General features: G+C 30.7%; 1 protein-coding gene across 3 annotated transcripts in view; it reads right to left on the bottom strand.

Moving 5' to 3' along the window:
- The window catches only part of CSMD3 (CUB and Sushi multiple domains 3), a gene marked incomplete at both ends in the record, with an annotated part of 1,157,568 nt that overhangs the window by 40,140 nt on the left and 1,103,458 nt on the right, over positions 1–13,970 (bottom strand). For all 3 annotated transcript variants that reach the window (XM_081266797.1, XM_081266796.1, XM_081266795.1), the window contains 5 exons: positions 2,812–2,994; positions 5,415–5,588; positions 7,496–7,681; positions 8,462–8,635; positions 12,198–12,371. In XM_081266797.1, coding sequence (XP_081122923.1) covers positions 2,812–2,994; positions 5,415–5,588; positions 7,496–7,681; positions 8,462–8,635; positions 12,198–12,371 — 891 coding nt within the window. The remainder of the gene's footprint in view (positions 1–2,811; positions 2,995–5,414; positions 5,589–7,495; positions 7,682–8,461; positions 8,636–12,197; positions 12,372–13,970) is intronic.

Genomic DNA, 13,970 nt, shown 5'->3' on the forward strand with positions numbered 1-13,970 from the left:
TTGAATCAAAGTGTGAAATATGATATATCAAAAACTATGTAATGTTTTGAACAACCAACAATAAAAATTTTTAAAAAAGAGAATATAAAAAAAATCATCCTGAATAGGAAAAAACACACCACTCACATGGATCATGTAAACAAGCAGGGGTTTCTATCTTCATATCAGATAAAGTGGACTTCAAACCAAAGTCAGTCAAAAGGGCATTTCATACTGCTTAAGGGAATCATACATCAACATGACATAACAATCATAAACATTTATGCCCCAAACAATGAAGCATCTACCTATATCAAACAAATACTTCTAAATTTCAGAAATCAAATAGACCACAACAAAATAATGCTGGGTGAATTTAACATACCTCTCTCACCACTAGATAGATCTTCCAAACAAAAACTAAACAAAAAAACTATTGACCTCAATAATGCAGTCAATAATTTAGACTTAACCGACATATATAGAATATTTCATCTATTGATGAGTGAATACACTTTTTTTTTCTCAGCAGCACACAGATCATTTTCTAAAAGAGATCATATGTTATGCCACAAAGCAAGTCTTAACAAAACAAAACAAACAAACAAACAAAAAAAAAAACAGAGATATTACCCTGAATTATATCAGACCATAATGGAATGAAATTAGAAATCAATGATAAAATGAAAAACAGAAGCTACTCCAACACCTGGAGACTAAAGAACACCCTACTGAATGATGTATTAATAAGAAGACATCAAGGATGCGATTTAAAAAAAAAAATTCATAAGGGTAAATGAGAAATCCAATACAACATGTCAAAATCTCTGGGACACTATGAAGGCAGTGTAATTAATTAAAATAATTTAAATCAGAGCTGAAATCAATGAAATTGAAACAACAGAAACAACTGAGAAAATTGACAAAAATAAAAATTTGTTTTTTTTAAAAATAAATAAAATTGATAAACCCTTGGCCACCCTAACAAAAGAGAGAGAGAAGACACAAATTATTAAAATTTATGATGAAAAAGGAAATATCACAACAGACACTACTGAAATACAGAAAATAATTAGAAACTATTTTGAAAAATTATAGTCCAGTAAAACAGAAAATCCAAAAGAGGGCTGGGGCTATGGCTCAGTGGTAGAGCACTTACCTGGCACATGTAAGATATTGGGTTCGATCCTCAGCACCAAATAAAAATAAAATAAAGATATTGTGTCCATCTACAACTAATATATACAGAAATGTATATATATGCGTGTGTGTCTGTGTGTGTAAAAGAAAGTCCCAAAGACACCAACAAAGTTTTAGAGACATATGATCTGCCCAAACTAAATCAGGAAGACATTTTTAAACAGATCAATTTCAAGGAAGGAAATAGAAGACTCCATCAAAAGCCTACCAACCAAGAAAAACCCAGGACTAGATGGATTCTCAGCTGAATTCTACAAGACCTTCAGAAAAGAATTAATACCAATATTCCTTAAATTTTTCCATGAAATAGAAAAGAAGGGAACCTTTCCAAACTCATTCTACAAAGTTAGTATCACCCTCATTCCAAATCCAGAGAAAGACTCAACAAGGAAACAAAACTTCACACCAATATACCTGATGAACATAGACACAAAAATTCTCAATAAAATTCTGGCAAATCTCATACAAAAACATATATAAAAGGTAGTGCCCCATGATCAAGTTGGGTTCATCCCAGGGATGCAAGGTTATTTCAACACATGGAAATCAATAAATGTAATTCACCACTTTAATAGACTCCCATGCTCTTGGATAGGCAAAATTAATGTTGTCAAAATAGCCATACTACCAAAAACAGTATACAGAGTCAATGTGATACCAACTAAAATCCCAACATCAGAGCTCACAGAAATAGAAAAAGTAATTATGAAACTCATTTGGAAAAATAAGAGACAGAATAACCGAAGCAATCCTTAGCAAGAAGAGTTTTTTGTGAAGCAGGAGGCATCACAATATCAGACCTTAAACTATACTCCAGAGTCACAGTAAAAAAAAATGGCAGTACCAAAAAAAAAAAAAAAAAAAAACTACTGACTTAAATATCACTCATACATAACGTAATGTAGGAAATATAATGACTACATCATTGTAATCTGCCTTCAGAAAATAATTTTGAGAAATAAAGTGAACAGTTTAGCATACTTGACTATATTTTTCTCAGCAACTACATTCTCCAACTTCTCTCCCTGAATCAATTGAATTGCAACTCTCACGATTATTAGAATTGATCTAGTTAAAAAAGATAACTATCTTTCCAAGAATATAGATAATAATTTTTAAAATAATGAAAATTTTTTTTTATAATTCAGTCAATCAAAAAACTCAAGAATGTTCTAATGGGAAATATTTCCTATTTACACACCAATAAGTTTAATATAAGTAAAATCACAAGGGTAATTTTCCAAGATTTCATTTTGTAGTCAATCTTGTAAACTTCTAAAAACTTAGAAGGTAAAACAGATACTCAGGTAACTTCCATGTAAAAACCACCTATTTTTCCCTACTGCGTATACTTACATAAAGTAAAAATAAACCCTTTTAACATTTTTTGTTTTATTTTTACAATCTAAATGTTTTTTATGTTGTGAATAATGTTTGTATGTAAATGAGTGATGAAAATAATGTAATTTTTGGAATTAAAGGGTGCTATCTCTAAAACTAAAAATACTATTGTTTTTATTTTGTAATTGAGGGCAGGGCAATACAAGTAATTTTATTAGTAGTATTCAATTGAATTTGGATACATGTTAAATTTCAGAACTCACAGTATACTCCTTTTCTGCTTGAGATTACCTTTGCATTCTGGCTGCCTTCCAGTCCAACTACCATTGGCTAAACATGTTCTTTCTTCTGAGCCATGAAGGGTATAACCAGTATCACAAGTAAAACGTACAGTACTTTTAGTTCTGAAATCACTTTCCTGTCTTGAACCATGACCAGGAGTCCCCGGATCCCCACAAGTACCAGTGGCATCACCTGCAATGCAGTAAAGTTCAAGTTAATTTATCTCAATAAATAATTATTATTTTTAATGTTTAATAAATTTTTAACATTTAGGCCAGTAGTCTAGTAGGCATTTGTTTTCGTGAATGGTGTGTTTGAACATGATAATTTGACATAGTAATAATTTCTATTTCCCAACTGACTATAGTCATATAAAGAAAAAAATATAGGTGAAAAAGAAAATTGTTGCAGAGTATGGTATTATTTTCTTTATCAGTGATATTTGGAGACATTAAATGGGTTACAGACATTTCATTAGTAATTCCAGAACCTAGTTAATAACCAACTTAATGGAAAATTTATAGCTGACAGTCCTATAGATTCAAATAACAGTGAACTTATAAAATTAACATTAAAAACTGGATTCAGTAATTTACGTTTTCCTTCTCTGTATTTAGTAAGTACTGATAATATTTTTGCAGTTAATCTAGCACTGTGGTGTCTTCTAGGGAACATAAATATTATGGTATAGTTTTTTCTATTGGCTAAAATTTATCCCCCTAATTTTCACTACCTAGGATGAATAAACTGCACATTTCTCATATAGTGATAATAAAAATAAAATCTATATGCAACTCAAAATTAGAAACTGCTGGGGCTGGGGATGTGGCTCAGCAGTAGAGCGCTGGCCTAGCGTGTGCAAGACACTGGGTTCGATCCTCAACACCCCATAAAAAAATAAAATAAAGGTATTGTGTCCAACTACAACTAAAAGTATATATATATATATTATAGCAATTTAAGCAGTTTATTATATATATATATATATAATAAACTGGTTAAATTGCTAGTAATTATTTTGTTAATGACTAGACATGAATTTTAAAAATTTTCATGTTAAGAATTTACTATCTACTCAATATCTTAAGAATTTATTCAGTGCTTTGCTCACTTCCTAAATAATTCTAGTCAAAATGTCTTACTACATATCGAGAGAAACAGAGAGACAGAGAGAACGAATGAGCAGTGAATACAAAAGTATTGAAAATGTTATTTTTCGAGATGTCTGTTTGACATGGTCTGTGTATTTGTTGTCTTTAAATTTCCTCATTTTCATGTGATGTAATATTAATAAACACACAAAATTGTATGATCAGCATTTCACTTTCAAATATCTATGCATAAATTTGTTATTTTTTTTACACTTTGGTAGCCCATAATCAATTATCTGAGAATTAACATCACAATGAGTTTCTTAGACTTTAAGTCTCATGAAAATTAGTTTTATTAAACATAATTTTAAAATATGTAGATTAATTTGAAGTCCTAGGCAATCACTTCATAGAAATTAACCACTAGTTGTAAGATCTGTACACCAACTAACCATGTCACAATTTTAATATCTAAAGGGAGTATAATGTAAGACAACTACTGATCAGTTATCAGCATGATCTCCCCATGAATAAATAAAATTATATAGACAATGTACAATATATAATTTAAAAAGGCAGAAAAATAATCAAAATATCTATATAATGAATAAAGGGAATTCAACTTTTTTGAAAAAAAGCAGTAGGTAAAACATCTTAGAAAAGATTAGTCAAATACTCTGTGAAGAGATTATAAAATTAAAAAGCTTTCCTATTCTTTCATTTGAAGATGGTGACTGAGGTTGTATGAGCTCAATATCCATACATTTCCCCAAAATACAGAAAGATAGGATAGTCTTCAGAAGGCTTATTAGGTTCATTTAATTTAAATTTCTTAAAAATTTATTTTTAAATTATTCCATTAAGTAATCAATTGTAAAAGTAGAATAGAACTGAACTATGACAAGAAATCACAATAAAACATTGGCTTCTGAGGAAAGTTGTATTTGATGTCTGCTAAGTGGAACAGCTACTTTAGCATGAGAAGTTTCATCATTTTTATGAACAAAAGCACTTTATAAAGTGTAGCATCTGAAAACCTCATAATTCTTGACATCAGGCACAAAACATTTCAAATCACACACATGTAATTTATTATCTGGAAGATTGGTGTTAATTTGCCTCTAAATTTACATAATCTTAGAAATATTCCAATATACACATAAGTAATGTTTCAGCTTATCTCATGAAATTTTAAGAGAAATGTATTATGTCTTCAGATTGTTTTATACATACATATTATATATACATGTTACATATATATTATATATATGTTTATATATACATATATATATATATATAACAATCTGAAGACATACTACATATATTATTAATACATATATTATATGTTGTATATTAATATTATATATATGTTTATATATACATATTATATATATAACAACCTATATATGTATATGTATGCATATATGTATATGTGTATGTATATGTATACACACACACATATTTATCACCATCATCATAATGTAATTTCTGACACAGATTATCCAATTTTCCCAGTGGTACCTGAACAATGAGGTTGTGATCCACTCCAATGGCCATTTAACTGGCAAGTCCTTGACGACTGGCCTAGAAGGAAACGCTTTCCTGTGCAGGAATAGTGAACAGTAGACCCAAATGTATACTTCTCGCCAGACAGAACAGCATTTGGAGGAACGCCAGGGTGTCCACAGTCAATCACTACAATACATAATTATTGGATATAAAATTTTTTTATATCTCCTATCGAACAACCTGAATCAATTTGTTTATAAAATAATTCAGGAGCAAATTTCTTCTACTCAAACATCAAAATCTACAGAAACAAACCTCTACCTCTGTGAAACCTGGCTATTTAAATATAAAATGGAATTCTCAGTTATGAGAGCTACTGTGTTAACCCAGTCATCCTGAGTAGGAGTTTAACAGAATCTTATAAAGTAAGCAAGCATAAAAATGTTTGGAGGGTTAATAAAGTCTGAATTTACAGGTGATGAATGCATGCCTGAGTGCGTATGTGCACGTATTTAAGGTGTGTTTTCCCCTGGACAAGGAGGCAAACGTTCGGGAGAGGAGTGATTTAGATTGCTAAATAAGGATATAGAAAGCCCTATAGAATTCAAAATGAGCCCAAACAGAGATTAAAATGGAAGTATTTTTGAGAGTAAAGGAGATGGAATAAAGACAGATCTGTGAACCACAATCTAACTTATAGTTTAGAATCATTTCATTCCAAGAATGCTGTACAAAGAAAACATTTAGTGGCATGTCATCTAAAATTCTGTTTGGCATAGCAAAATCTGAAGTCAACAGATGGTAGAATATTCCTTACAAGCTAGAGGTTGCTTGGGAAATTAATATATGTCCTTGTTAACTGGGCTTGGAAAAACATACAGTGCCATATATATCTGGAATATCAAAACAGTGCTTAAGGAGGCATAAATGTAATAATACATTTGAGCACTTAGTACACTGGTAGAAAGTAGTATACAAAATGAAAATGCAAAAAGTGTATGAGAGATAAGAGGTTTACGTGTCCTACAAAACAAAAGTGATATGTAGCTATACAAGAACAAGTAAGAGAATTATTTAAACTGTTAGACTAGTTTGTCAAATTTACTCAATTATTTACACAGAATCTGAAAATTTACAGACATAGCAAAAAGTTTTGTTTTTTCATTAGTATATGAGCATTGTTATAAATTTTCATAAAAGTCCATCTGATTAATATAAAGGAAATATCTCAATATAATACATGAACAAAGTATAATTTTATAATTGAACACTTTAGTATAACCAAAAATAACATGCATAATGATTGCCTGACACAGTAGTCCTTCCTTCTATAAAACTTCCATTCCCTGTCATGTCTAACTTTTACCATGTCTTTCAATTGAGATCTGTCAATTTACTGAATCCTTAGAATTTCCTTTCACTTCTCCTAATTTGTTTTTCTGAGTTTACATGTGAATTACATGCCTGTTACAATTTATTTTACTCATATTCTACAACTCCTAATATAACATTTAACTAAAAGTGCTCAATGTTAACTGACTTTAAAAATGTGTATATTAAGAATTATTGAAGGGGGCTGGGGATATAGCTCAGTTGATAGAGTGATGCACAAGGCCATGGGTTCAATCCCCAGCACCACACACACACACAAAAGAATTATTGCATTTAATGTGTGCCTCTATATGATAGATATTTAAGATCAATAAATTTCAAGCAACACCTCAAGTATTCTGAAACCCTGATGGCTACATAACTTTAAGACAAATTTTGCCTTGAATGAAATTTGAGATATTAATATAAAAATGCAATTGCTTCCTAAGATAATAATAACATCGAGTATCAAAGATACTGATTTTTCATACTCTACCTGCTCTATTAAAACTCAAAATAAAACAAATATTTGTCACATTAATACAAAGAAAGGTGATATTTGGGCATTGAATTGTAAGAATTGGTGGAAGTATAATTTCAAAACAGTGGAATAAAGCAATTTGTTTTCCTCTGATATACAGTTCTAACTATTTTACAAACAATGAACTTCCATATTGCATTCATGGCATTTTCTCAAGGAACAATTCACATTATCTACTTACTGATACATTCTGGTAAAGGTTTGTCCCACTGTCCATTTGGCTGACATATCAAAACTGAAGATCCAAATAAAAAATATCCTGGATTGCAGTCATAGAATACTACAGTGCCATAGGTGAAATTTCCATGTTCTATTTTACTTTCTCTTTTGGAATTGGCTGGAATTCCAGGATCAGAACAGTTGACCACTAAATAAGTGACAAATTTTTAAAGAATATTTTGGAATTATCTACTACATAAATTTCTATTAAGAACTTAGAAGCAGTTTCAGAGGTAAATTAATCAAATAAACAAAGACTCCCAAAAAATTAATTTATGAATTACTTAGATAATGGATTGAAATCTGTGTGCTTGAAATATAAAAAGAGAAAAAATTTCTGACAAATTTATTTGAATAATAGAAAACTTATAAGAATTATGCTGAGAGTAGATATAAACAATGATGTATTTTAAGCTATTGTTGAATTTCAGGAAATAAAACATATAGAAAATGATAATTATATTCATTTTATCAGACAATATGATGTCTTTCACATTGCCTTGCAAAGTAGGAACTTACTAAAAAAAAAGTCTCTTTAATCTGTTTCTATATAGAAATCAACAAATAAAGCCTCCATTCACGTATCATGGTAATTCAGGCCCCCAAAATTGTTTTTACAAACATATGCCAGAATTAAGTTCCATTAATTATTAAGCAAGTTGCAAATAAAAAGTTCTTAAAGACTGCTTATATGCAAACACAAATAGGTCTAAAATAGTAAAGTTGAGCAGAATTATAATCTTCTCATTTTAACTTTCAAAATTTAAGAAGAGGAAAACATTGCTAATGAGATGGCATCAATATTAAAGCTTTTTGCTCTAGTTGGAAAGTTTATACTGTGCTGCCAAGTTGTTTCAGATATGTCATCTATGTTTACATAGACACACTAACACCATGTCCCCACACTGAAATAAATTTAGCCTTTTACCTTTACACACAGGTGGAGGATGGCTCCATTGTCTGTTGGCCTGGCACTGGGCTTTTGTTGGTCCTTGCATAAGATAACCAATATTGCAAGAGAACGTTACCACATCATTAAAGTTAAATCCATTTCCACTTGTTCTTCCATATATTGGACTACCAGGGTGACCACAGCTAACAGCTAATACCATTGGCGATGGGGGATTGGGGATGGAAAAAAAAAAACAGAAGAATATTTAGTTATTAATTATCACATCACAATTATTCTTAGTCATTTCAAGTAGAGTAGAAAGATCACCTTATATGTGGATATATATTTAAAGTACTACAATATAAAGAAAATGGAAATAAATAAAATAAAACAGAAATAGTAGAAATAATATTAGTAAGAAGAAATATGATATTAGTAAGTAGAAAATGATTTAAAATTATGACAATTTTCTTTAAGTGGTACATAGATGGTAAAAGTTTCATGGTGCTTATTTTATTCTTTCTAATTTTTTTTAAGGAAGAATACTGAAGTTCAAAGAATTCCGAGGAATGACTGAAGCTTCAGTAACTAGTTAACAACAATGTGGAATAAAACTGAATGAGTTTTCCTTTTTGCATTAAGTTTAAGAACTGAAGGTACTTAAAGACATATTTTTTATTTAATTTTGAAATAGATGTTTTAATAGTTTTTAGACAATCAATTTTTATGAGTAATATATTGATACATGAAAATGTGCTTTAAAAGTAAATTAATGTAATTACGTAATGTGGACTGCAAAAAATGATGCATGATGTTGTACCAAAATTCTCATTAATATTTTGAGATACTGATATTAATATTCTCCAAACCAATCAATCTTACTGGTTTATTTTCATCATCATTGATATTTGACAATTTAATATAATTTTGCTTGGAAATAAGGTTATCAAATGAATTATTTAGAGATCCGTTTAATGTTATGGTCCCACTATAAATTTTATGTAGTGCTGGCTTTCCCCAAACACTCCATATTTCTATGAACCGTTTTATTGCATAATCTCACTCTATTAATCATAGCAAGTTCTGGAATACTGCTTCATAATTGGGAACAGTGAAAGAGCATAGTCACTTTTAGTACTTTCAAAATGACCCAAGAGCAATTATTTTTCAGCTGTATTGTTAATGTCAACCTACTCATTTGGAAATTTAACTGCATCTTATTCTTGTTTAAAATTATCAATAAAGAAACCAGTTTTACCCGAAGGGCCAATTCTATTTTAAAGTCTCAATTATTCAATAAGAAAAACAGTGATAAGAGTTGTCTATGTTGAATACAAATGTAAAGTAAAAAATCTAGGCCATATCCAAGCAGAATATTTCTGTCTTTAAATCATCTATCAGTGGTGTGTGTATGTGTATGTGTGTGTCTGAGAAAAGTGACATTACTTATTAACTATATGCTCTAATATCTTATTATCTCAACACAAAAAAGAATTTTCCATGAAATTAGTATTCTAAAAAATTTCAGCTAATCAGATAAAATTTAAAATTATGAAATTTATAAAAGTTAGTCATTAATTAAATAAAATACTTCCTCTGAGCCCTCATTAAAAGTATATATCATTTCCCTGAGGCTTACCCTATGATGTTATAATTAAAATATTTTACAATTTTATTTTACTGTCACAAGAGTCTTACTATAAATGTCAATAACTGGAAATAGAAATTGTTAGGAAACAAGAAATACATGGATAATTGATTTTAATAACAAAATAAGGATAAATTATTGTCTGGAACATTGTGTACATTTGAGAATTAGTGAAGTAAGTGAATGTAATGGAGTATCATTATTCAATCACTTTTTTATTTTTGTAAAAAAAGCATTCATAATAAATACACAATGCTCTAGAGCCAGCATGCTTTACTTATCCACTCAATAGCAAACTGCATTCCATGAGAGTATTTTATTCCAATTTTCTCACTTCTAGAGAGAGTTTGGATAAGTAAATATGACTGGTAACATTCAAATCTCCAGCAAACTATTTTGCATTTTTCTTTGGAAATAAGAGAATACATGGCACTGGAAGTTGTACAAACACTGAAGGCTGGTTAGAAGGCCTGTATTGGTAAAAGCAAGAACAAAGCAAATACCCACTTTGTACTGGGATTTACATTAGGCAGTCTGACTTAGAACTTATCCTTGATAGGGTCAGATAAGATGATGAGTGAATGCCCAGGGATTAAAGGTATGGCCCAGCATGCATGAGGACCTGGGTTTGATCACCAGCACCACAAAAGGAAAAAAGAATAGAAGGAGACATAAAAATGTTCTGTTTAGTATAAAGCCCTTTTGGGGAATGTGACCCATTGCTCTGGTAGGAGCTATGAAGGAGACTCAGGTTAGTGGTCAACAAATGACATTAGTTTTACCAAATGGAGAGATTTGCCATCAGATTACCATCAAATTATTTAATTTGGGTTTATCTCATTCATGGTTAGTGAGAACATGAACAAATATGGTGAGGGCAACTCTTAAATGCATTAAGATGTCTACATATAAAAGACTGTAGATGTGACCCTACTATTGACATCCTGACAGTCACACCACCACTTTCTCTCTCATACTTTGGTCCCCTCCTATGTGACTTATCCATGCCCCAAATATCTTCCTTTTTTCTGTGTGAGGAGTACTCAAGTACTCCAAACATAAAAATAATAATAGCAAGTAAATAAATGAATAGAAGAATAAATTAAAGATGCACACTGGATAAAACCATACCGTAGGTATAGGAAGAAATTCATTAAAATCACAAAGAACAATAGGTATCTTTAAGTAGTTATTATGAAATAGTGCTTTCTGCAAAATAATTTTATGTATCAGTTAGCATCTAAACCAACTAAAAAGATCACATACATATTTGTTGAAATGCCAGGATCCTTCATTAAAATAATTCTAAACGTACACATAGTCATAGTTTTGTATGAAGTCTACAATAATAGAAACATTGCCTTTGAAATAAACTTTTAAATAAATTTTTAAAATATTTCAAACAATAATTATGAGAAAACACTACTTTGATACATTAAAAATGATAGATTCTGAAGCTAAAAGGTACCATAATGATAAACACTTCTAACTATTTATTTTCTTTATAAAGGAATTAGAGTCCAGAAAGATTAAATAACTTGTTTACTTAAAAAATTAGCAATGAAACTGAAATGAGAACAATAGTTTTTCATGTTATCTTATTTTTTCTCACTAATTGTACTTCACCAGGATATAATTTGATGTGATATCTACTGCACATGTATGTCCTATTAAAAAACATTAATGAGAAATACTTTTAACTATCAAAAGCTTTGTAGTATAATAAGAATTTTGATACTCTTGCATAGGGTTATCAAAAACTTTAAATTTTTATAATTGAAAATTTGTTGAGGATATATTTTCCTTCCATTAATAAGTATTTATTTATATATGTTATATATTAAATACTAAGGAGGTGAGTTTAAATTTGTCTTTATGTGAAAACACAAATATAACAGATATACTAATACTTTCTTCCATTTTAATTTTGGATGGTTATATATGCTCTGAAATGTCCACTTTAAGGACTTATAAAACAGTACAAGAGAATGGATTGTAGAAATTCACTTTATATTATTTGTATAACAAATAATTATATAAATAACTATCTTGCCTACTAAAAAAAAATATTTGGTCATTCTATGAGACCAGAGGTCTCTCATTTCTTTTGGCATGCTTACTTACGCACACAGGATGGGAGCTGACCAGACCAATTGTGATCTTGTTGACATATCCTCACTGAAGAACCAATCAACCGAAAACCAGGATTACATTGATATACAACTGTGTCTCTGTATCCATAATTTTCCCCAATGACTTGACCATTCACAATGAGTTCTGGAATTCCACAGTGACCCGCTATAAAGAATCAAAAGAACTATTTTTGTACTGTGTTCTTTGTATGTTTATGTACATATGTTGTTTAACTAAACTTTCAATGTTTACTTAGAAGTATGTCATAAATAATTCAAACACAATTATGTAGCATACAGGTAACGATAAGATATATAGCAAAACATTAGGTTTTTGGAAATTAAAGGAAAATACACTTTGACTGACATGGATCTAGAAGATATTATAAATTGTATCAATCTTTAAAAATGAAAACAGAACATATCAAAATTTGAGGTATGTAGATAAAGCAGTGCTTAGCAAGAAAATTTGCAGGTGTAAGATTTCTTATTATAAAGGGGATCCAAGATGGCAAATTAGCACGAGGCAACATTTTTCCTAGCTCAGTACCCAGAACTCATGCAGCAGGAATACCACGTTTCTCTGAGGCTTAGAGTGAAAAATTCGGAGACAGTCTGCCCTCGCCTAACCAGAGACTGTTGGCCTCATTAATTGGATATTAAAAAAAAAAAAAAAAAAAAAAAACCTTCTTCACCATAGTTTACCAGTCTTTTGTGGAGAGCCAACCCAGGAGCCATTTTAAGATTGCAACCATTGTGGAGTCTACAGAAACTGGAAACCAACATCCATGAGTTTGCAGCTAGGTCTGTGTGGGCTTGTCTGAACCTAGTTAACCTGTAGAAAGTCAGAATCTTGGAGCATTTCAACCAGGGGAACACAGGTTAGAGAGGCTCAAGAGAGTTGGGTTCTCCCTAGATCCTTAAGCCTGGGGACTTGTAGGGACTGACAGGAAAGGCTAGATTGGGTCGGAAGGTTGGAAGAGAGGGTGTGAGGGCATTTTGCTGTCAGCTAGCTCAGCCAGCCAGTCCCTCACCCACAATGTACCTCTAAACATATTTTTTTAAATTTCATCCCTGATTTCTTCTATTATCCATTGGTCATTCAATAGAATATTATTTAAGTGTTAGAATATCTTCTATTTTTTTAATTTTAGCATTGATTTATAATTTAATTCCATTTTGGTCTGATAGAATGCAAGGTATTATCTCTTTTTTTTTTTTTTTTTTGTATTTACTAAGACTTGTTTTGTGGCCTAAGATATGGTCTCTTTAGAGAAGGATTCATATACTGTTGAAAAGAGAGTATATTTACTCCTTAATGGATGGTTCTGGCAAAACTGGAAATCGATATGTAGTAGATTGAAATTGAACCCCTATATCTCATCCTGAACAAAACTCAATTCACAGTAGATCAAGGACCTTGGCATTACACCAGAGACCCTGTGCCTACTAGAAGAAAAAGTAAACCCAACTCTCCATCATTATCAGCTCAGAAATGAACTTCCTGAATAAGACTCTTAAAGCACAGGAAGTAAAATCAAGAATCAATAAATGGGATGGATTCAAGCTAAAAAGCTTCTTCTCAGCAAAGAAAACAATCAGAAATGTGAAGAAAGAGCCCACATAATGGGAGAAAATCTTTACCACATGCACCTCAGACACAGCATTAAACTCCAGGATATATAAAGAGCTCAAAAAACAAATAGCCTAATCAATAAATGGGCTAAGGAACTGAACAGATACTTCACAGAAGAAGAAATAAACC

Source organism: Spermophilus citellus (assembly GCF_964194105.1).
Source record: "Spermophilus citellus genome assembly, chromosome: 14".
Lineage (NCBI taxonomy): Eukaryota > Metazoa > Chordata > Mammalia > Rodentia > Sciuridae > Spermophilus > Spermophilus citellus.